Source organism: Lampetra planeri, chromosome 33, assembly GCF_965212315.1.
Source record: "Lampetra planeri chromosome 33, kcLamPlan1.2.h2, whole genome shotgun sequence".
NCBI classification, from domain to species: domain Eukaryota; kingdom Metazoa; phylum Chordata; class Hyperoartia; order Petromyzontiformes; family Petromyzontidae; genus Lampetra; species Lampetra planeri.
Genome location: NC_136139.1, coordinates 4587595 through 4612115, shown reverse-complemented (window position 1 = coordinate 4612115; position 24521 = coordinate 4587595). Strand labels below are relative to the sequence as shown.

Sequence of the window (24521 nt, the reverse complement as noted above, 5' to 3'; positions counted from 1 at the left end):
TCCCCCCCCCCCATGACTGCGATGCTATTGATTTGTGAAACCGTCTTCGTGCTATCATTGCGCCAAAAGAGTAGCGCGGATACCGAATTCAATTGTAGAGAACTTGAATACACACACTCACTCGCACAGGTAGACCACCCCATTTATAGCCTTAGACTGTTGGGGCAAGAGCTGTTAGCGAGCACCTATTAAGGCTGGAGACGTCACACGGCGCGGCACCGCGTGATGTGCGACAAGCCACCACGCCCGGCCGCCTTTGTCTCTCCCTCCCCCCCTGGACTGATGTTTGCACACCGCAGCAGGTACAGTACTCATTTAAGGCTGAGTCAGCCTAGGGGAGAGACCGATGAATTCGCTCCTGTTGTTGGCTACGAACGGGAATCTAACAAACAATTGCCCCAGGTACGACCTATATATATAGAACATCGAGACGCGCATACCTAAGACATGCTACATAATTACACGCGCTGAGACAACACGTGACACAGGCACACCTATGATCAGTTCACTCGGAATGTGCCCGATCGCGAAAGCTAAGCAGGTGTCTTTAGGCCTGGATGCTGCTTTGAATGGGCGACCACGGACAGAGACGGACAGATGCGTTCGGCACCGGGGCTTTCGTGGTAGGCGGCGGAGATCTGCGTCTGCGATCCCCGCCTTTGCCAAACCGCACTGACCAGCGTGGTGAAGTATGGTCAAAAATAAAATAAAAATTGTCACCTTTATTTAACACCACGAGTCGCACGGCGTTTGGCAGGACCGCCTGCAGCGGGGGGATTGACAAAGTGCAGCACGTGGGCACATTGACAAAGACACCCCGTGTAGCCTTCACAGGCTGTTGGGGCAAGTGCTGTTCGCGAGCACCTATGAAGGCAGGCACGGCACACGAGGGGGTTGGTGGCCAACACCACGCCCGGCCGTCTTTGTCTCCCTAGTGGCGATGTTTACACATCGGACCGGGTACTCATTTGAGGCTCAGTCGACCTATCCGGGGCTCAGGATCGGTTCCAATAATCGCCACTGGTGTTGGCCGTTAGTGGGAATCGAACTTGGGTCACCGAGTTCGTAGCGCAGCGCGACAAACATACTCAATGTATGAAACCCGCACCTCCGATTAGCACGTTTTCCTACGTACGGTGCAAAAGAAGTCCAACATACCTGTTCAGGATGTCTACATCCACGTACAGACAACATTAAACCCACCAGCGTTTTGTTAAACCGGGACCACAACGCTGCCGTTGAGACTCAAAGTCGAATCCCATACCGTGTCAACCCATATGGTTACCCCGTATTCTTGTACAGAGAAATCTAGTTTTCAGGTCCATACGGAGTTCAGACGTTTCAATACGGGCACTATTTTATTGTCCTATTTGTTTGTGTTTCTCCCTTGCGATGGGACTTTGTAGGATGAACGTTGAGATTTATAAGGGCACGGGGTGACCAATAAGGTCTGAACTGGACCTGTAATAGGGTCGGCACTGATAAAGGGCTTGACATGTATGGAATCCAGTTCAGGGTTTGTTGCTTAAACAGATGCTGTTGGATAACATTGGTCTGGCATGCCGATAAGCTTGATGAACCAACAACGCTTTATATAATGCGAAAAATATAAAACGTTGAACTATAAATGCAATTAATTTCACGTGAAGATACAGACCCGCGTCGTTATTTTCTCTCCCTTCGCCCGTTAGCATACGGGTGGTGTTCCTGTTGACCGGTGTAACTGTGATGTGGTGAGGGCAACAACGCTGGTTGACAGAAGGCCCTCTTCAGAAGTCTGGCGCGACGCGAGAATTGCTTGCGAAAAACCCAAAAGGCAACAGCATTTTAGTGTCGAGGCAGGTTTGGTGGTGGTGGTGGTGTTGGTGTTGTTGTTGATGGTGGTGTTGTTGGTGGTGGTGTTGTTGGTGGTGTTGGTGGTGGTGTTGTTGGTGGTGGTGTTGGTGTTGTTGGTGGTGTTGTTGTTGGTGGTGGTGTTCGTCTTGGTGAACGTGCCGCGAGCGTAGATTTGAGTCATCCGCGCGGTTCACTTATCATCCATCTATGGGAATCTTTTTGCCAGTTTCGCAATGACGAAGGAATAAGAATAGGTATGTAAAAAATAGGTTTTAACCTTTCTGGCAATAAAACAAGAGGTGGTAAGATGTCCAAACACCAAATATACATTAACCACGCGTACTTGCGGCAAAAAAAAACATGTAAACAAACATGCTCTGATAATAATGCATAATAGAGGTTTTTTGGGGGGTTAGATCGTGTAAATATATAAATGTGTCGTTAAAACCCGCCACCACCCGACACAGCCAACTAGTAAGAGATTGTCACGTAAACAGAACGTGGCCAATTCGTCACTAGTACAGCACATCGCTGTGTTGGAGAGCCAAGCCACAACATTTACAATCTGAGTACGACGTTTCGCCAGTAATTACAACCAGCTTCATCAGGCGACAGCCAGATTTGTGGAGAAGTCCACCTGTTTCGTTCCTTATTTAGAGGCGTAGATGTGGTGACCACACTTCATATAATATACGCATTGTCTTTGGTGGAGTGCCAATCAGTTTTAAAGGCAATGCAACATACATTATCGCTTGTTATTTTGTCAACAGCTGAGTGGGATGACGGGTCGTGAGCAGGAGGTGTGAGTCACGCGGAATCCGGCGTGGAAATTCCAACGCGGACTCTCAGAGGGACCCTCCCCCCAGACCCTGGGGGTGATCGCGTGAGCCTCACGATGAACAGTTGACGATCACAGGTGACGCACACGCTCCCTGCATGCACATAGCAAGGCAATCCGCCACCAGCACCAACACCATCGTCATCTTAATTAACAAAACCATCGTCAGCATCAGGTCACACTCATTACGCACAACGCAAAGTGCCTGCCACAAATGAACCACAAGACCTTGCTGATATCTCGTCAAGAAGCATGAATCCATCACGCGGCGACTTGTATTGGCGAGCCATCGAACAAATACGGTCACCGCATAGCGCGCTTTCAGATGCGCTTCTGTGGCCGTCTGGAACGCTCTTCCTTCCGATATTAGGAAGCCACTGGAGCTATACAATTTCAAATCTAGATTGATATATATGTAGTAGATACAAACCTGTCAACCCCTTATCAGTGTCTACCTTATTACAGACTAATTTAGACCTTATTAGTCACCCAGTGCCCTTATACATCTCAACGTTCGTCCTACAAAGTCCCATCACAAGGGATAAACAGACACATTTTCTTGCCCTTATTGATACGGCTGTACGCCGTATGGACCTGAAATTAAATTTCCCTGTACAATAATACGGGTAACCCGTTTTGGCTGCCAGGTATGAAGGTGTATCCATGCATAAGGTGCGGGCCACTCATCTATGCATAACGTGAATCCATGTACACAGTACAAGGTGTGTCTATATACAAGGTGTGTCTATGTATCATACATGACACATTTCGGTGGTAGCGGGTGCATGTGGAGCTATTATTGAGGGGGCACGGCGTCTGGCTTTACCCCCTTTAGGTGAGGAGGGGGGGGGGGTTGCTCTGTTGCCCCCTACTGCAATGCCCCTGAATCCGCAACGGCAACAACCATCAGCTGTCACCAATTATCCACACACAACAGTTGCCCGCAATTGAGATGTACAGTGTAATGTGTGTACACAGCCATCATTAATGGTTCACACGATCCCAATCACCGCAACTTCACGTCTTAACCTCCCCCTCTACACATCTGCCCTGTTTCCTTGCCCTTTTTGTACCCTCCTCGCCCCAGCCCTTGCCCTCGCCTCCTCTGCCCTCTGCTGCCCTTCTCTCTCCAGCCCTGCCCTCACCGCTCCAGACATTGCCTCATCTCCCATATTCCCTCCAGCCCTCTTCCGTTCCCTGCCCTTCTCGTTCCTCTTTCTCCACCTCTCGTCTCTCCAGCCCTGCCTTACTCTCTCCAGCCCTGCCTTACTCACTCCAGCCCTGCCTTACTCTCTCCTGCCCTGCCTTACACCAGCCATCCATTACCCTCCATTCCCCTCCCCTCCATAGCCCCTCGGGCTGCAGGGCGGGGCTGTAAATAGGTGATCACGTGGTGTAGCCTCACCTGTGGCGGCTTGGAGGGGAGGTGGGGGAGGGGCTCTCACCTGTGCTACGTGAGTGGGCGGATTGAATGTGGGGGGGGGGGGGTTGAGGTGAGGGGCTATCGCCTGTGGAGTCGACGGGTGATGGGTGGATGGTGGTAAGGAAGGAGGGAGGGGGTGCCCGAATTAGGGAGATGAAGGGGGGGGGATCCCACCTGTGCGACGTGAAGGGTGGGGTGGGTCGAAGGGAGGGGTTACAGGGGAGGAGTGGATAGAAGGTGGGGGAGGGGCATGAGGGGAAGGGGGGGGGAAGGGGGAGGCGGTGTAGGGGAGGGGATGGAGGGGGAGATGTTGGGGAGGGGGTGTAGAGGTGGGGGGGTGTAGAGGTGGGGGGACGTAGGGGGGGGACGTAGGGGAGGGGGGAGGAGGGGTGTAGGGGGGGACGTCGGGGAGGGGGGGGGTAGAGAGGGGGGGGACGTCGGGGAGGGGGGAGGAGGGGTGTAGGGGGAGACGTAGAGGGGTGGGGGGGGCGTAGAGGAGGGGGGGGGGCGTAGAGGAGGGGGGGGGGGACGTAGGGGAGGGGGGGGGGTGTAGGGGGGGGGGACGTAGGGGAGGGGCCCTCACTTGTGCGCCCCGCCCCGTTGTCTCTCCGCTCATTCAACGCGCGGCTCCTGCACCAGCGAGGAGCACTTCGCCGATCGTTGCCGACAACTTTAACAACAAATTAACGCGCCTAAACGTTCGTAACGAGCGTTGAGAATCCCCCCCCCCCGCCCAACACCCAAACGGAACGAGCAAATCAAGAAGAGGAATTATTGAGCCGTGATATTTCAATTAAAAAAAATAATTTTTTTTGGTGTCACTCGAGGAGGGAATTTGGCGACGATCGTGACAACGACGAAGACGACGAAGATGACGACGACGACTCCGCTGTTCGTGGTCGCGGTGGTGGCGATGTTCTGCGTGAGCGCGGCCCAATCACGTGAGTGAGAGAAGGGCAGCGGCGTGAGAGGAGGTGGTGGTGGTGGGGGCAGCGGTAACGCGAGAGGGCAGGTGGTGATGAGAGGGAAGGGGGGGGAGGTGCAGAGCGGAGCGGTGGGTGAGAGAAAAGGGCAGCAGAGGAGATGGGGGCACCGATTAACGAAAATCTGGCCACGGTGAAGGTTTGGCAGTCGTGAAGGGCAGTCGTGGTGGGATTGGGCAGCGGAGAGAGAAGCGGAGCGGGCGGCGGTGCGAGCGCGACGCGGAGAGGGCAGCAGTACACGTGGGCAGCAGGGAGGGCAGTGAGCAATAGGTAGCACGGTTAAATGACGAACAGGGGCAGCATAAGGGGCAGTAAGAAGAGTAGCAGGAGAAGGGGCAGCGTTCTGGCATTAGACGCGGTGGCGGGGAGGGGGTGGGGGCAGAGATGTGGGAGAGGGCAGCAGAAGGGCAGTATGAAGACATTACACTCGGAAGGAAGGTGATGTTAACGTGTTTTTTGTTAGTTTTTTTGTTTTTAAGGTCAATCGATGTGATGACATTAGTCCGACGCAGAGGATTGATAGGAAGGGGGCATCTCTTCAAAGACGAAGGCGCAATTCGTTTTCGCCAAGGGATGTGGTTTATCTCGCTCGCTGCCGATTTGATAACGTTCAGCTCATCAGACGAGGGCGATGTAGGAGCAGTGCGATGTGCAGTAAGATGGGGCAATTCGTGAGTGCTTGGGGAAGAGTGCTTGGGGAGAGGGCATCTCTCGTGTTCTCTCTCGCGCCCTTTCTCTCTGGGCAGGGCGTGGTGATGGCGGTTTCGGATCTTTTCAAAACGACGCAATTCCTTACCCCATCTCTCTCTCTGTTGCTTATCCGTATGTATGTTACATTACACGTTTGTTGAACATCTTTCGCGCGCCGTACGTAGCTAGCGGCGATAATCGGAGGTGCTGGTGGGGGGGGGGATTACAACAGACTCGAGGCAAAAGAGAAAAATCGCTTCGTTTTTTTGTGTTAAATAAAAATAAATCAAACTTTGAGTTCTGCTCGGTTCGTTTAAGTCTACGTCGCAAATTGGGTGTTTACATCATCGCCACGGAGCAGTTCTGTGTTTACAAGATAAAATCCCCACGCAACGTGAGGTTTAAAAAACACAAAGATAATTGAACTCCCAACATTGGCGCCACAATCGGATGAAACGAGACGTAGACTTGGCTCATCCCCGTCGCTCGTGGGAGGTGGTGGTGTTGGACTCCCTGGAAAACTGGAGTCGTTGAGACTCGATTTTAACGAGGGTATGTGGGTATGTATGTATGTTGTCGAACTTCTTTCGCACCGTACGTAGCCAAACATGCTAATCGGAGGCGCGGGGGGGGAGGGGGAAGGACAACAAACTATACACAGAAAGCAGCTCTAACGAAATGAGTTTTCAATTTAGATGATGAGCTAAAAGTGGCATTGCTCCCAGTGAATTCCGAATATCGAAAGGAAGAGAGCGTTCCAGACGGCCGCAGAAGCGCGTCTGAAAGCGCCGCGCCATGCGTTGACCGCCCTCTTTGTTGTACACACGATTGGTCACCTCGGTTTTGGCCCGATAATATTTTGTTCGCGATATGATGACGATTATCGCGATGGTGAAATCCTGAAATGTCATTACAATGTCATTACATTTCAGGTTTTTTGATGAAAATTGTTGTTGCTTTGCCTCATCTCCCCCCCCCCACTTTGCGTAAGGAAATATATTATTAATAATATATTTATATAGTTATAAAATAGTTATAATATATTATATACTATTATTTGAAAGCCCCTCGGCGTAAATTAAGCTTGACACAAAACGTGTTTCGTAATAGTTACAATCTATAGATTATATAACGATTATATAATCCGTAACGATTAATTATGTAAACGTTCTAGATTGATACAAGTCGCAATGAAATAAATTAACGATGACGTGGACATTGAGGCCACGCCGTCAATAACTCCGGCAAAGATTTAGATATTCTCCTTATAATCTTACAATGCGTAATGGACCGTAGCTATTAACTTTACAGCTTTCATCATAACAACGATAAAACATTATCGGGGGGAGGGAATGGTGAAGCTATGATATGAGCGACGATAATAACGATACATTACTGTGTAAACGATTTCTGTATCAATCTTGATTTCCACTTAGGGGGCATACGATTATCGTGAATGATATCGTATCGTGGCTCATATCGTGGATCAATTCGTACGATATATCGTGGATCATACCGCACGATTATCGTGGATCATTCCACGATTATCGTGGATCATACCACACGGTATATTGTAGGCGGTGTCCCCCATTTCGCGACAAGCCTCCGTTCCGTTGGATTCCTCGGGCGAACCGCTTTTATGTTTAATGAACGCGGAGTGCTCAGAAAAAGCCTCCCCCCCACCCCGACACTGGAGGGGTTACCTCGTACACAACAACAACAACAAGACTCGTACACATAGCTTGGTGCAAACCTACTCCTTGTACTGTCATCTGCTGGGCCACCTCGTGGCTATCTCGCACGACGAATTTTAGTTTCGCAGTCCACCAACCCCGCTTGGTAATTGCCACCACGCCCAAGTACACCGCATCATGGAAAGCCGCTTGGTTTGGTTCGATGGATATTCAAGCCCCCGTCATAGCAATGTGGAATTTCCTCCGCTGGCTTAGGGCTGTCAACAGGAGGGGGTTGATAAAGGGCCCCCGTCGTTTGAGCGGGAAAGTGATTTGGAGATTTTGGGGGTGGTACGAGTGTGCCGAATCTGCCCTGACCGCGGGTCAGGGCAGTGGATGTGGTGGTGCAGATGGTTGTGATGATGATAGGGGATGATGGTGGAGATTTATTTTAATGTGGTTGATGGTTGAAGATGGCGGTTGTCGTGCTAGTGACCATGACGACGGTAGTTGTGATGATGATGGAGGGATTGGTCGGTGATGATGATGATGACAATGGTGGTGGATGTCGTGATGAGGGATTGTCGTTGATGATGCCGGTAACAGTTATCATGGTGTGTGAAGTAAGTGGCGATAGCGGTCCCAGTGTACATGGAAAATTAGCACAACATTGGACGTTCACTTGGGATGGTATTCGCGGTGTTTGTGGTAGTAACCTCGCATATTCAATTTTAAATTCGCAGTCGTCAACTACGACGAGAGGCTGCTGTGTATATTCGTCATGGATTAAGATGACGATGATAAAAGTCGCGGGTAATTTTCAGTACACTGATGATTGTGCACGATCGGCTACGTACGGTGCGAAAGACGCTCAACATGCAGGATGATAATCATGATGATGATGCTGTCCATAGATTGATGATGCTCACGATAATGCCCCCCCCCCCTCTGCTGCCCACCCATGCACGCGTCTTTGCTCTCAGCGTGCCCGGCGCCCAGCACGTGTCAGCAGGACACCTGCGCCGGCATGCGGTGCCCGAATAACGAGTTCACCTACTGCGAGGTGGACTGCACCACCTGCAAGCCCAAATTCTTCGACCTGGAGAAGCAGGAGGAGAAGTGCGACAAACGTGAGACTCGGCGGCTTGGGGGGGTGGGGTCACGTGGGGGGTGGGGTCACGTGGGGGGAGGGGTGAGGTGGGGGGAGGGGTTAGGTGGGGGGAGGGGTTAGGTGGGGGGAGGGGTGAGGTGGGGGGAGGGGTGAGGTGGGGGGAGGGGTGAGGTGGGGGGAGGGGTGAGGTGGGGGGAGGGGTGAGGTGGGGTGAGGTGGGAGGAGGGGAGAGGTGGGAGGAGGGGTGAGGTGGGAGGAGGGGTGAGGTGGAGGGAGGGGTGAGGTGGAGGGAGCGGTCAGGTGGGGGGAGGGCTGAGGTGGGGGGAGGGGTGAGGTGGGGGGAGGGGTGAGTTGGGGGGAGGGGTCGGGTGGGGGGAGGGGTCGGGTGGAGGGAGCGGTCAGGTGGGGGTAGGACACTTAGACCCCTTGGGCAAAGATGAGGGAGGGTAGATGTGACGAGCGTGTCCTTGTAGTCACGCGCCAAGCCGTGGATCTATTCTGTAAGCAAATGAGCCCTGTTTCCGAGAACTCCAATTACCTTCAATGTGACACCCCACATAAGCACCGCTGGACATCTGTGAAAAAATAGCTTCAGACCTCATCGGATTCCTCCAGTTTAAATAAATATTTTGATACTGCTTCTGACCAAATCACCTGGGGTGGGGGGGGGGTCACGCAGCAGCTTTGGATAACGAGGGCTCGCAAAACGTCGGCATCATTTCTGCCATCGTCATGGGAGGAGGATTCCGTCTCCTCTTCGTCGTCTCGAGGTGACACGCGACATCGTCATCACGAGACGTCTGTCTTAGTCATCATCATCACGTCATCATCATCATCACGTCATCATCATCACGTCATCATCATAATCATCATCACGTCATCATCATAATCATCATCACGTCATCATCGTCACCATCGTCATCATCGTCACCCAGGAGGCGAGGGTCCCAGGTGTCATCGTCGCCATCTCCACCTTCGTCATCGGGGTTGTTGTCGTCACTGTCACTGCGACACTTTCACCACCGTCACGAGATGAAGCTCCCCATTGTCATCATCGTCTAAGTTGCCTACAACCAAATCACGGTGTTAACTACCTTGCCTGGTATACAGGAGGTCGTGGGTTCGATCCCAACCCTCACGCATGAATACTTGGAGTTTGCATGTCTCTCTCCCTATAGTCATGTGGATTTTTCTCCGGGTCCTACGGTTTTCCCCTCCACATATAAAATAACGTGCGTTTAGAGTATTTGGTTGCCATGAATTTCCACGTGATAAGCCAACTCGTTTTGGCGATTATTTGTGGCCAGGTCGCTTCTGAAAAAGAGCTGTATAGCCGAGTGGGCCTTACGTGGTAAATGTTTCTTTCAATAGTTAAAATCACCCTTATGTTCTCAATCTCGATGGCCGTCAGTCAAGTATAACGACGGAAGTGAAGGCCAAAGTAATGGAACGCGTCCGAGGCGACGTCCACAGCGGAGATGGAGCGCGGCGATATCGGTGCTCGAAGGTCAGAGGTCGCAAACGGGTTTTGATTCCGTACCCGTACCCGGCCGCACCAGGGTCGCAAATGGGTACCCGTACCCGTACCCGGCCAGGTATGGGTACCCGTTCCCTACCCGTACCCTACCCGAAATGAGTGACAAACGGTTACTCACCAGTGACTCACGGCCTACCCGTACCCGGCCGCACCAGGGTCGCAAACGGCTACCCGTACCCGGCCGGGTACGAGTAGCCGGGTATCGGGTAGGGTACGGGTATCGGGTACCCGGTTGCGACCTCTGTCGTGCGTGCCGGTGTGCTCGGGCTCATTATCGCGCTGCGAGATCGCGAGAGGTGGCGGGTAGTGGCGGCGGGTTGGCGAGGCCGTCATCCAGCAGCGGATTGACCCTGGCTGCCGATGCCGCCGACAACCGATGAAGACTTCCCCCTCGGATTGTCTCTTCCCCCCGCCGCCCCTGCGAGGCAGTGACGCTCAAGTGCCGCCTCATGCACCTGGAGATGGTGAAGAAGAAGAAGGGCTCGCGTAGCGGCGGTGCGCCCGAAGGCGGCCGCCAGGACACGGACGAACTCTACGACCCGGACTGCGACGCGCTGCAGCAGTTCAAGGCGAAGCAGTGCGACAACGGCACGGGGGAGTGCTGGTGCGTCAACAGCGCCGGGGTGCGCAACACCGACAAGAGCAAGAGCGGCGTGGACTGCCCCAAGCTCGTGTTGAGCTCGTGAGTGCTGGGGATTGTCGTGGTCGTCGTGGGTGGGGGTGGGTGGGTGGGGTGGGGGTGGGTGGGATGGGGGTGGGTGGGATGGGGGTGGGTGGGGTGGGGGTGGGTGGGGTGGGGGTGGAGGGGGTCGTAGTTGTATGCAGTTACAGACTGGGACTAAAAAAAAATCAGCCCAGGCATCTTGCAAACACACCGGGCCCAAATTTCCTTGTGATCCTAATTGGAGCCCCATTTGGGCCTGGGTCAAAAAAACAAATAGGGGGGGGGGGGGGGCGGTGAGGAATAATCTTTGGGGCTGCCGAATATATGGAGATTTAATAGCAACTGAGAGTGTAAATGAGTAATGAAGTGTACACGTTAGAGGTAATACAATATTTGAGTTTGCAATTTCCTCACACGGACCGGCCCACCAGCCCTCGGAATGTACCGGCACACTGGGCATTTTCCCGGACTGCTGCCCTCTGGGCCAGTCAGGGCCTGGTTGTATGTATTTGTGTTGAACTTATTTCGCACCGTACGTAGCCAACAACAAACTGAACACAATGAGTTTAACACGTAGGCTTTCAGGACCAATATCATCCATAATAGAGGTTTTTTTGGGTTAGATCGCGTAAATATGTGTCGTTAAAACCCGCCACCACCCGACACAGCCAACTAGTAAGGGTTGTCACGTAAACAACATGCCAATTCGTCACTAGTACAACACTAACCGGTGTGTTGGAGAGCCAAGTCACAACATTTACAATCTAAGTACGACGTTTCGCAAGTAACTAAAAGTCCACCTGTTTCGTTCCTTATACGCCTCTATATAAGGAACGAAACAGGTGGACTTCTCCACAAATCTGGCTAATGAAGCTAGTTTTAATTACTGGCGAAATTTCAATCTAGATAATTTAAAAGTGTATAGCTCCAAGTGGCTACTAAATATCGGAAGGAAGAGTGTTCCAGACGGCCGCAGAAGCGCATGTGAAAGCAAGAGATGTAATTGTTGCCATTGTGATGGTGGTCTTGGTAGTGTTGGTCGTGTGGTATGGTCCCTTGAGGTGGTGGTAATCGTGGAGCAGTTGGGATGATCATAATCGGTGCTTGTGAGTGAGGAAGTGTATTACCCGCAATTTACTTAATTGGATAAATCCAGGGGTAATTTTTAGCCCACATCGCCGGGTTCCATCTCCATCATTCGTTATGCTGAAGATTACTGAAGAAAGTTGTGCTGTGGTGACACCAACCAGTTTCCTCTTCGAAACAAACAAAAGAAAATTCCAGACTATTCTCAGTCCACCAATTGACAGAGGGTCTTTCCACACCAATGTTGGTTATGGGCATGTTTTTTTAATTGTTACCATACTTCACCACTCTAGTCAGTGTGGGTTAGTGAGGGGGGAGGGAAGGTAGGACTGGTTCTGATACAGCTCGCCACGGATGTTGGCCGTGGCTGGGAATCAAACTCGTGTCGACAGGTTCACAGCGCAGCGTTGTATAACCACAGCGTGCGGCCTCTCCTCCCACCCCTACCTTTAATCGGTCTCTCGCACACGGCTGGTCCCAGTTGCGTGCACTGTAGGCACGCACAACTCGATGCAGCTAACGAATGCGGCCCTCAAGCCTAGACCTGTCCTCCAGATTCTAGTACGACACCTCGAAGCGACGCGCACGAATTACATCACCGTTTGCGCGTATATTTTCTGCGCGGGGAGTGGTGGCGCAGGGGTTAGCATGCGCTGCGCTATGAACCGTAGCGATCTTAGTTCAGCCCGGCTTGCCATGCTATCAGAATTGGTCCTAGATCCCCTATTCAGCAAACCGCTCTGACCAGCGTGGTGAAGTATGGTCAAACAGCCCCCAAAAGAAAAAAAACATGGATTCTTACACTGTACCCATGCCGCCGTGGTGGTTGTGTCGTGTTGTGGTGTTGTAACATTAATCTCCTTGTTTTTTTGTTCATAGCCAAATCGTGCTGGACTTCTTCATACCAATGGATCACAAACCCTCCGACGATGAGAAGACGCAGAATGTGCAGTAAGATTTGGGATCTCATGGGGAGGGGAAGGGAAGGAGGAGGTGGAGGGAGAGGAAAAGAGGGAAGGATGGATATAGAGAGAATCTATTTATATTGGAGGAATCTGATGAGCTATGAAGCTCTATTCCACAGATGTCCAGAAAAGGAAGGAAAAGGGAAGGAGGGAGAGGATGGGCAAGGGGGATGGAGAGGAAGGAAGAGGGAGGGGAGGAAGCCAAGTGGAAGAGGAGGGGGAGGAAGAGGTGATTTGAGGGGCAGGGAGACGTAGTCGAGGGAGATGAGGTAGAAGGGGAGGAGGAGGAACTCTCTCTCTCTCTGTTAGGATGTTTTGTTCTGATCGCACACAGCGGGGGTAGGAACTTTTTGCTTCCAGATACCTTTGCCTAATCGCGCATTAACACGCAGTTAAGCGTTAACCAATGATAACCTGACAAAAATCACGAGGACCAGATCTCATTTAAGAACACTGATGTTTATCAACATACTGCGAAGTCTAAAGTTTCTCTGGTACCCGATTTAGTGCGGCTAATAACATGCTTGCAGGGACCAATGGGCATCGCTTTTGCCGGGCTGTTTTCGAAGTGGCAGGCCTCGTGGCCACGTGATCCCCAAAGCCTGGAGTGTAATGAACTGTTGGGAGGCCGCTTGACGTATCGAGTAGGAGCCGGCCACTCAGGGTGGGTGCGAGGGGGGGGGCTGTGTCATCGGAAGTCTATTTGCTAACACGAGCACAGGGGAGAGACACACTAAAACTTAACAATTTATTTGTATTTTTACGAGGTAAAGCCCACAGCTTATATTGCTTTTTTGTTGTTGCGGAAAAGTTCCTGGCCTACACGTATTGATAGCTCAAGGAAGTGGGCTTATCACGTGGAAATTTAGAACAGCCAAATACTCTAAATGCATCTTGGGCTCTAAATGTAGATGGAAAAACCGGAGGTCCCGGAGAAAAATCCACGCGATCTCGGAGAGAACATGCAAACTCCAAATATACATGCATCGGGGTCACGATTAAACCCACGACCTCCTGTATACCAGGCGAGGTAGTTAACATCTCGCCCCCACGGCTGGGTTAGAAAGGGCGATTGAAATCTGGTAGAAGTAGTCGTACTGGGTGGCCACATGACCCAGTCGTAGCACGTTTATCGAATTTTTCACGGTTCAAATTCGGCGGGCCATGTGCACCCTGGTTGTTACTACGGGTGTGCTAACCATGAAGATGTACGGCATCGTCTTCACAGCAAGCGTTAACATCTCCTGACGTCATTCGAAATGAGCAGACCGTCGTGGGTCAAATTTGCTACATTTTTTACGGAGGATTACACCCGCAAACCTTTTTACACGTCGCAATGTCGTTCCCCTACAGTGAAGCAGACTGTCTGCGAAACATAGTGGGATCGTAAAAGCCTTGCGCTATAACAGCACAAATACCAAATTTGCGAATATTGTTAGGATAATTATTAATTTTTCTAGCCAAACTCTAGGAATTGACCGTGAGTGTCGTAGTCTTGTATTTGGTAACTCGCTGACATGTGTACAGTTGTTTTATGTTCAAACAAAATCGCTGTCCTTCCCTCGTAGGAAAGTAAAGGACATTCTCCGAAAGAACTACGCCCTTCTTCCTGAACAGTTCAAAAATGTCCAAGTAAGTCACGGCCAGACACACCCACACCAGCGCACACACACGCATGTAACGTGCACTGCAATCTATTTACACATTAGCTCAGGCTCCCTCACAAATCACGTGACTTATGTATGGCCACCCCCATTCTAAACCCCTCCCCTCTCCCCGCCCCCTGTGAAAATGGACGCTGCTCCGTGCAGCGTCGAGGCCTTTGTCCGTAGTCTTTAACTCCTCATCTTTCCTGACCCTGCGGTCCCATTTACCTCTTCCTTTTTTGTCCTTTTCATCTAATTTCCTATGTTATCTCTTCTCTTTCCTTCCCCGTGCCATATGCATTACATCCTTGACCTTACTCCCCTTGCTGCAGCGTCCCACAGGTACAACATTTATTATACACAAAGACAAAGATCCCCCATGTAGGCAATAACAGGGTGTTTAGGCAAGGCCGGCACGGCACACAAAGGAGCGGTAGGCCAACACCACGCCTGGCTGCTTTTGTCGCCCAGTATTGCTGTATACACATGGCACCAGGTACCCATTCAAGGCTGAGGAAACCCTAGGGGAGGTCCAGTACCGGTTCAAATATTCGCGACTGTTACTGGTCGTGAGTTGGAATTGAATTCTGGTCATGGAGTTCGTAGCGCAGTGCGCTAACCGCTGCACTACTGCTCCACGCATACGGATACACAAACATGCGGACACACACGCCAATAATCATTTACCTATCCAGGACCCCCCAGTGCAGATTAATTCGTTTTTTATTTAGCTTTTTATTTTTCTATACGATGAAGATATTTGGCCAATTGCTGAGTGTGAAGGAATGCGTTTTGAACTCTCCACTGCTGCCCTGTCTCCCCCCTCCCCTCGTCATGCCGCAGCTGCTGGACACGCGGAACATGATCGTGACGCTGACGCAGAACGTGTCCGGGAACGTGGCTGACATTGCGACAGTCGCCTACCTCGCAGAAAAACAAGTACGACTCAAACCCACGCAGCACCAGCACGACCAGCAACCAGTACCACTGCCACCTCCCCTGCTACAAACCCACACACCACCTCCACCTGCACCGCCGCCCGTTAACACGTTGTGGTGGTGGTGTGTGCGCGTGTGTTTATGTGTGTGTGCCTGTATGTGTGCGCTTGCGCGCTGCAGCTGAAGGCGGGCAAGCTGCAGACGAGCGATACTCCGCCGCAAATCATAGAGGTGGACCCAGACGCACGGAAGCCCATCGTGTGGTTCTACGACGACGAGCCACCACGCATGAGCCCCTCTCGCATGGCGCCCGGCATCATCGCCATCATCGTCATCGCCGTGCTCGCCGCCGTCGCCGCTGCCGTCATCTTCGTGAGTGACATCCAAGCTGTCGAGATCCGACCTTTGACCCGACATTTGACCCAACATTTGACCCGACATTTGACCCGACATTTGACCCGACCTTTGACCCTACCTTTGACCCTACCTTTGACCCGACCTTTGACCCGACCTTTGACTCCCTCCCGAAAAGATTTCAACTGGTGTTGGCCAAACCTATTGTCAGTTGGTCTGAGAGACGCGCGACAATGGTTCACCTGACCGTGTGTGTCCCTCACCCCTCTGTCTCGTAACCCAGTTTTGGTGGAAGAAGCAGCAAGGAACCAAGAAGTACAACCGTGCTCACAAGGTCAGGGGAGAGCAGAGGTCACCCACATACCATTGTCAACACCACTACTACTGACAACAACACGACCATAATCATCTCCGTTGTTACCACCACCCACCAACTCCACCATCATCACCAGCAGCCACCGCCGATGTCACCATCTTCACTGCCCTCGCCATCGACCTTCACCAACATCACTACCATCATCATCATCATCTCAAACTTTCGGCACGCTCTCCTACGCGAGCGTCTCGAGGTGAATATTCCCGCAGTCGTTGCGTGGCGAAAGCCCGAGAGAGAAAAGGAAATGGCCAACACGCGGCCAGATCCAGAAAGCTGCACTCAGATTGGCAGCGCTTGCGGGACAAAAACTTTCGCTAATCACTGTAATTAATTAATATTTAATTGATTGCTCTTCCCCTTGCCCCTCCCCGCACCACTCCCTGACCACCGCCTCTCTCTCCCTCTTTCTACACTCCCGCAGGAGCAGCAGGAACTGCAGGACACTGCCTAAATCTCCCGGCCGGGCTCGACTTCAGTTCGAGCCGTGGGGTGCTGCTCTGTTCGAGGGGGAGAGGGGGGTCCCTTGACCCCGGAGCGGGGGTCGTGGTGGGGGGAGAGATCTAGTTGCGTTCATCAGTAGCTGCGTTAACAGGTGCTTGGGTTTCTACTTATTCTTTCATTCATTCGGCCCGATTCTTACGTTGGCGGATACTGCTTTTCCACCGGTATTTTTGTTGTTGGGGTGTGGGGGAAACGGGGCAAATGTTTTTTTGCCACAGCAGAGCAAGGTTTGGCGGGGGGGGGGGGGCCTTGGTGATGAGGAGTTATCGCTGGAGATGCGCTTCGGTGGCGACGTGCAACGTGGGGCCGATTTCACGAGGATTTCACGCCGTCGTTTTTTTGCATTGCCATTAAAATATAACAATAATGGCGTTTTTGTGCGACGTCTGAGCTTTTGCCCATGTAGAATTATAGGCTCGCGTGTTTGCGCTGGAAACATTTTACGCCTCAATTTACACTGTACTGTACTTCTTTCTCCTGCCGTGCCATTTTGTATGACTTTATTTTATATATAACTACAAAGTACGTGTTTGTAAATATGGAAATACTGAGTAAGGCATTGCGATAAGGGGGCCACACGTGTACACGCGTGCTCCTCTGGTTTTTTTTTAAACAATGCTTTTGTACACTGTTTAAAAAAATATATTTGCTCAGTCATTTTTACGCCCAGTTCTGCTTAAATGTTCAATAAAGATCTACGTACACAATGCGGGCCGCTGACAAAACAGCGCGCGTGAGTGTGAGTTTCATGGAATTCTGTTGAAGCCGGGCCATGGTGGTTGCGCTCCGGGACGATCCAACGTTGCCCCACGCTGCCAGGGCAGAGGTCGCAACCGGGTACCCGTTTGCGACCCTGGTGCGGCCGGGTACAGGTAGACCATGAGTCACTGGTGAGTAACTGTCAATCATTTCCCAACGTCTTGTCTCTTCTCACAATTCAAGTTCCTAGAATCAACCCACCTGCGCCTGCAACATGGCTTCATCCCAGAGGTCGCAATCAGGTACCCAATACCCGTACCCGGCCGGCCGGGTAGGGTACGGGTATGGCCGGGTACGGGTACCAGTTTGTGACCCTGGTGCGGCCGGGTACGGGTAAGGAATCAAAACCCGTTTGCGACCTCTGCCAGGGCTCGGCAACCGCTGACTCCCCCAATCCCAGTCGCGGGCCAATTTGGAGAGGACACTCGCCATTCTCAAGATCGGTTTAGCCACGGAGGCTTTCGCGACCAAATATCCATGAAAGGTTTTCTCTTTGGGTTAAATCACGTAAATGTAAATGCGCTCGTTTACCCACCGACACAATTCGTGAAGTTTGTCACGTAAATAAAACGTGCCAATCAATTATTACTAATTAGTTACTACTAATTGACTGGCAATTCTGACATTGTCTGAAGCTGGCTCGTAATCACCAGAGAAATGTCGTACTTTAATTGTAAATGTGGGTTTACTCTACAACACACCGGTGTGTGAACTAGCAGCTAATTGCCACGTTTGTTGACGTGACGAACCTTGCTAATTCGCTGTGTGTGGTGGTTTAACGTCACATTTATATTTACGTGGTCTAACCCAAAAAAACCCCATCAGGATACTCCATGGATGACTCGCCCCTGCCCACCCCCCTCCCCTCTTCATCTCACTCAACAACCCCACCACCACCAACACGCAACTCTCCAAATTAACGGGAGGTTGCCGTTTCAGCTCTGGTGCTGCCCACCTTCTGAAACCTCCCTTCCCTACGCCTTTCGCGCCGTCCACTCTGCCGTCCATGTCCAGGCTCAAGACCTGTGACCAAAGGCACCGTGACATGAGCCAGCCGTTGCTGTGCACCGTCTCATGGGTGTATCCGCCCTATAAACCCGCGCGACACGTGGGGGGTGCCAAGTTTCCATCCGCACCCTCCCCCCCACCAGCTCCTTCACCGCCTCGACAACAATGCGAGAGCGGCGACTGCTTGCTGAGCTTCCAACAATGTGGCTGCGTGTTTGGGTAGAGCCCCCCCCCCAACCCACCCTGCTCAGCATGGGGCTGGTGGATCACCTCGAGATTTGTAAAACTCCCAAACCTACCCCGTGCGGCCCGCCGAACGCACCGTCTCGTACGCGCGGTGGCTTCTCTCTCAGCACTCGGGGATTCACGACGCTTTTTAAACGCTTCTTGCACCCCAGCCGACCTCCATCGCAGATGTCGTCTTTTCTCGCGACGTTCTTCCCTGTCGCTCACGACCATTCCGGCACAGGAACACGTCCTCTTGAATCGCCGCCGCCTGAATTTTTTTTTATTTTGGGGTGGGTTTAAAAAAAAAATCTTCGTCGTTCCGAATCCTCCCTTTCTATTTGTGTCCGTGGGTAATTCTGAGCGCGCTTGTGTTCACGCGTAATTACGGTTCACGCGATCTGTGGGAAATCTCAAAGGGTTCCCTCACAAGGCTAAATAGAGGCCGCCAGTAAGTCCTCTGCGGTTTTAATTCTGCCCTTCATTTGTCACGTCTGGTGTATGTTTAATCCTGTGTCAAGCATAAAGCCATGAGGTCACCCTTGCAAGTGGTGAAATGTCTTAATCGGCCTGTAGAGCCTTCCGTTTGGACATACAGCCATGATGGGGCTTCCACACGAACGGTTCATGACTTTTGAGCAAACAATAGATGCAAGTCATTTGCCATGTTCCATCCATTGCTGGATGAAGGCCTCTTCATCGTCATCCTTCCATGGGTCATGCGATGCCACACGAGATGATCTCATCGCTCCATCGCCGCTGTGTTCTCGCCTTTCGCTGCCATTCCATCACCAAGCCCTCTCGCTTGTCGTTTTGATCCAAAATGAGCTGCGTGAACTTGCATTTGTTCTCTGCTCCGTGTGTTCCTCTTTCTGACTCTCAGTGAAACTCCCAGCATGCACTTCCCCATGATTTTACGTTTCCGTATATACCGTGCCAGGGCAGGCAATATTCAGTTAAAAATGAAATAAAAACACGTGTCAATTTTGCCACAATAAAATATATTTTCAGCGAATCGGCCGTCGGGGTAAATGTTTCCCCACAGCATTTGTTTAAGCAGGCAAACCCCCGACGAGTTTCCGAATTTTGTCACCCAAAGTAGCTGGGTAACTGGCTAAACAGGATTTTCTGTGTAATTAATAAATAAATACATTTAATTGGTAGCGACGAGGTGGGAGTAACGAATGCAGAATACTGACACGGTTAATTTTAAATCGATCCCAACTTTTCAATGTGTGCGCCTAATGTCATTCTTTGGCCAGAGTATTCTTACAATTTAAGATAATGTAAAAAAAACACACTTACAATCTCGTGGAGGAAAAAAATCGGATTACTTTTCGTGCTCCGTGTACAGGATTGTGAGAAGAGTATTGAATCTAAGGCTTGCCTCTTACATTCACTCCGAACACGGCAACTCGCCTTCAAATCTCACACTGGGCTTCCCCTAGCTTGACTCAGCCTTAAATGAGTACCTGGTGCGGTGTTTGAACGTCACCACCGGACATAGGTGGCTCCGGCATGTTTCTTCTGTGCGCTCGCTCACAGCACTTGACCTCAACATCCTGTTGGAAGGCTACAGGGGGCATCTTTGTCTTTGTGGCGTGGGTGGGTGGGTGCTTGAATGACGCGGGGTGTCAGAGGGAACGTGCCCGGACCGGTTCGGCTCGGTAACAAAGCCGCGGCGCCGGGGAGGATGGAGGGAGAGCGGCCAAAAGGTTTGTTATGGGGCCCATCACTTGGGGGTGATTGGTGGTAACGATACAACTATCAGCAGCAATCGATTAGTGTGAATGTCGAAGACGGTCCAAAGTTGTTTTGCTTGCATTGGAAGCAATGCTGCTGAAATTGTGCACTCCCAGAATGCCTCGATTTTGGCTGATGGGCAGTGTAACTAAATACTGCCGTGGTTAATACTGGTAGGAGCCTACTGGTTACACCAGCCCACAGGGGATTATTGTGTCCGTCCGTCCGTCGTGCAGGGAGGGGCTGGGTGGGGAGGGAGGGGCTGGGTGGGGAGGGAGGGGCTGGGTGGGGAGGGTGCGGCTGGGTGGGGAGGGGAGGGTGGGGAGGGGCTGGGTGGGGAGGGTGGGGAGGGGCTGGGTGGGGAGGGTGGGGAGGGGCTGGGTGGGGAGGGGAGGGTGGAGAGGGGCTGAGTGGGGAGGGTGGGAAGGGGCTGAGTGGGGAGGGTGGGGCTGGGTGAGGAGGGAGGGGCTGGGTGGGGAGGATGGGGGTGGGAGGGGTGGGGCTGGGTGGGGAGGGGCTGGTCACCCCGTGGTGCCCTTATAAAACTCAACGTTTAACCTACTCACGTCGGCTTGTGCCCGCCCTCACAGTTGGCCATATTTGCGGAATACACCACGCCGCCGTTGACCCTGGCCATTGACCGAACAACCCAACGTTCCTACCAGCTCCCTCCGCAGGAATGTGTTTTTTTACTTGGAGGGACAGCCGTATGAGGGAGATACTGCATGTCGCCTGCTTATATGTTTTTGTAAACGTATTGTACCTTATAGCTACTCACGCCTATCAATCCATACGGTTTACCCCGTATTCTTGTACAGGGAAATTGCCCGTATTGAAACGGCTGAGTACAGCCGTTTCAATACGGGCAAAATGTTTCAATTTGTTCTTGTTTGTTTGTTTTTCTCTCTTGTGATGGGACTTTGTAGAATGAACGTTGATATTTATAACGGCACGGGGGGTGACCGATAAGGTCTGAATTGGTCTGTAATAAGCGGTTGACAGGTACGGACTCCGCACAGTAAGGCGCCACGAGTTTTGGAATCGAACCCAGGACCCTTTTTGCCGTGCGGCGCGAGAGTTGCCACTGCCGCCGGTGATTCAGCACCAGTCGACTCTGGGACCCGTTTCGGCACGCAGCGGAGGGCTATCTCGTCAGTAGTCAGCCGACCTCGCTGGAATCAATGGAGAACTGCTTTATAGCTCATCGCATTCCTTCAGTATAAATATTCTGAATTCTCTGATCCGCTCACTGTACGATATATAGAACTTGGTCCTATCACTTTCACAATACTGTATTCTGTCACCATGTTGAGATGAAACTATCACGTGTCATTCTAAAACAGTCGGCTGTCTCGAACTTTAACCATCATCACCATCATCCATGGTCAACCTACTGCTGGATGATGAAGGCCTCCCCGAACTACCACGCGCCACACAAACGCTACACCTCGAACCAACATGACACAGATCATCAACACCCAGTGCATATATATTTCATACACATGTAATGACAGAGTGACACCTGCCGGCCTGAAGGGATAATTACGGTTATGGCTGCATTACATAATGCCTTGTTATGAGAGGGGCGTATCTGGGGTCAAGGTGAAGGGTGGAGTCAGTCGAGAAGCTCCGGGAACCAGCCCAAAGGTTCTGGAAAGGGGGCGTGGCCAGAGGTGGAGCTTGCAGATATAAGGGGGGTTGTTATGCGGGTCCTGGTTCCTGGGTGCGTCGCTGCTTGTCGTCATCTCTTCGTCTTCGACCACGTGGCTGTTGTTCTGCAAGACCATCTCCGTCGCCGTCGCTACGCTAGTCGAACAGCTAGCGCAGTGTATGACGGAGATGGGCTGCGTGTTATCAACACCTATGTGTAGCTGCGTTACGAAGTGTATCGCCCCGTGTGCTCTTAATAAATAAGAAGCCTTTTACTCGACGTGTCTCAGAAGTCGCTCACTACACACACATAAACATACATCTTTGGGCGCGTGGGTGGTGGGGGTGTTTATCTTGATTAAAAGAATGCGGGTGTTGAGTGTGGTTTTTCCCCACTGTAAATTTCGTTTGGTGTCTTCAATTTGTCTTGGCATCAAAGCACAATGTTTGTTTTAAATTTTTGAACCGCCGTCGATTACTGCCAAATTGTTACTGCCGCTCGCGTGAGTTTGACTTCAGGCCCCTTCTAACGTCAGTGGCGATGTGATAGAGTGTCTGAATAGGTCTTGCGTTACGGACCCCTCCCAGTGCCGGATTATCCTAGTAGCAAAGGTAGATACATATGCTACGGGCCCCGCACTTTCAAGGGCCCTGCGCTAAATGCCTTCAAGCTATCAATTCCGGTTCAGTGAATCTGCACTTGCTCTATTACTATAGTACTATACTGCCTTCAACTTTTATGAACGACTGGGTGTTTAAGGTTAGCGATTTGTCGTATTATCTTGCTGTATAGCAAATTAAAAAAATACAATAACTTTCCTATGCAAGTAAAAAAAATGTGTGTTTTATATGTAGGGCCCCTTTATAACATATGCTACAGGCCCCGCTTAATCCGGCACTGACCCCTCCCCGTGAGCCCCACCACCGCGCGTCACCAATCCGCAATGAACCAGCGTGGTGAAGTATGGTTAAACGACTGCCCCACCACAGACAGTGGGCGGTGAGGTAGGGGGAAGGGGCGCCTTCGTCCAAGAGCGGACCGAGAAATGTCTCCAGCACTTTATTTTAACCGTTCGAATAGCTACCGCCTTAGTGCTGCGTGGAAGCAAATAATCAAATAATACATTATTTAAATGCATGCCTACAAAGGGCAGCGTACTTCAATAGGGATTACCGTTGGTAGGGCTATTTTAATAAACACAATTTAATCAAAGTTCAAAGGGCTCGCATAATGCACATGCATAATACTGGTAGGAACCTCCTGGTTCCACCAGCCCACAGGGGATTATTGTGTCCGTCCGTCCGTCGTGCATCCAAAAATGGGAGGGGTGGGGCTGGGTGGAGAGGGCAGGATGGGGAGGGGTTGGGAGGGGCTGGGAGGGGAGGGTGGGGAGGGGCTGGGTGGGGAGGGTGGGGAGGGGCTGGGTGGGGAGGGTGGGGCTGGGTGGGGAGTAAATCCAAATTAACTCCTGTTGATTACAAACATGTTGTACGGCCATGCAGACTGAACACGGGGAATGGCTTTAAAAGTTGTATAATCTCCCGTAAATGTAGATGCCACTGCTTCTTCAAGTTCTGTAGATGCCACTGCTTCTTCACGTTCCGCAGACGTAGATGCCACTGATTCTTCGTGTTCGGCAGAGGTAAATGCCAATGATTCTTCACGTTCTGCAGATGCCACTAGTTCTTCACGTATTGTAGATGTAGATGCCACTGGTTCTTCACGTTCCGCAGATATAGATGCCACTGATTCTTCACGTTCTGTAGATGCCACTGGTTCTTCACGTCCTGTAGATGTAGATGCCACTGGTTCTTCACGTTCCGCAGATGTAGATGCCACTGGTTCTTCACGTACTGTAGATGTAGATGCCACTGGTTCTTCACATTCCGCAGATGTAGATGCCACTGGTTCTTCCCGTTCCACAGATGTAGATGCCGCTGGTTCTTAATGTTCTACAGAGGTAAATGCCAATGATTCTTCACGTTCTGTAGATGCTACCGGTTCTTCACATTCCGCAGATGTCACTGGTTCTTCACGTTCTGCAGATGTAGATGCCACTGGTTCTTCACATTCTGCAGATGTAGATACCGCTGGTTCTTCATGTTCTGTAGATGTAGATGCCACTGGTTCTTCACGTTCTGTAGATGTAGATGCCACTGGTTCTTCACGTTCTGTAGATGCCACTGGTTCTTCATGTTCTGCAGAGGTAAATGCCAATGATTCTTCACGTTCTGTAGATGCCACTAGTTCTTCATGTGTTGCAGATGTAGATGCCACTGCTTCTTCACGTTCCACAGATGTAGATGCCACTGGTTCTTCACCTTCTGTAGATGCCACTGGTTCTTCACGTACTGTAGATGTAGATGCCACTGGTTATTCACGTTCTGTAGATGTAGATGCCACTGGTTCTTCACGTTCTGTAGATGTAGATGCCGCTGGTTCCTCACGTTCTGTAGATGTGGATGCCACTGGTTCTTCACGTTCAGCAGATGTAGATGCCACTGGTTCTCCACG

The 24521-nt window shown here is 51.4% G+C and overlaps 1 protein-coding gene across 1 annotated transcript; it reads left to right on the top strand.

The window, feature by feature from the left end:
- Positions 1-4701: 4701 nt before the first annotated feature.
- On the top strand, positions 4702-17328 carry EPCAM (epithelial cell adhesion molecule). The gene is made up of 9 exons (XM_078610026.1): positions 4702-5038; positions 8427-8573; positions 10521-10773; positions 12721-12792; positions 14375-14438; positions 15296-15391; positions 15571-15762; positions 16028-16078; positions 16542-17328. The coding sequence occupies exons 1-9, from the start codon at positions 4969-4971 to the stop codon at positions 16569-16571; spliced, it is 975 nt and encodes a 324-aa protein (XP_078466152.1). The 5' UTR covers positions 4702-4968; the 3' UTR covers positions 16572-17328.
- Positions 17329-24521: the final 7193 nt, after the last annotated feature.

What these genes read in the sequence shown, in the direction of transcription:
- EPCAM (XM_078610026.1), top strand. Translation starts at nt 4,969, where the DNA reads ATGACGACGACGACTCCGCTGTTCGTGGTCGCGGTGGTGGCGATGTTC. An exon ending in GGAGGAGAAGTGCGACAAAC is followed by an intron (nt 8,574 to 10,520) that starts GTGAGACTCGGC and finishes CCTGCGAGGCAG; the next exon opens with TGACGCTCAAGTGCCGCCTC. An exon ending in CCCAAGCTCGTGTTGAGCTC is followed by an intron (nt 10,774 to 12,720) that starts GTGAGTGCTGGG and finishes TTTTGTTCATAG; the next exon opens with CCAAATCGTGCTGGACTTCT.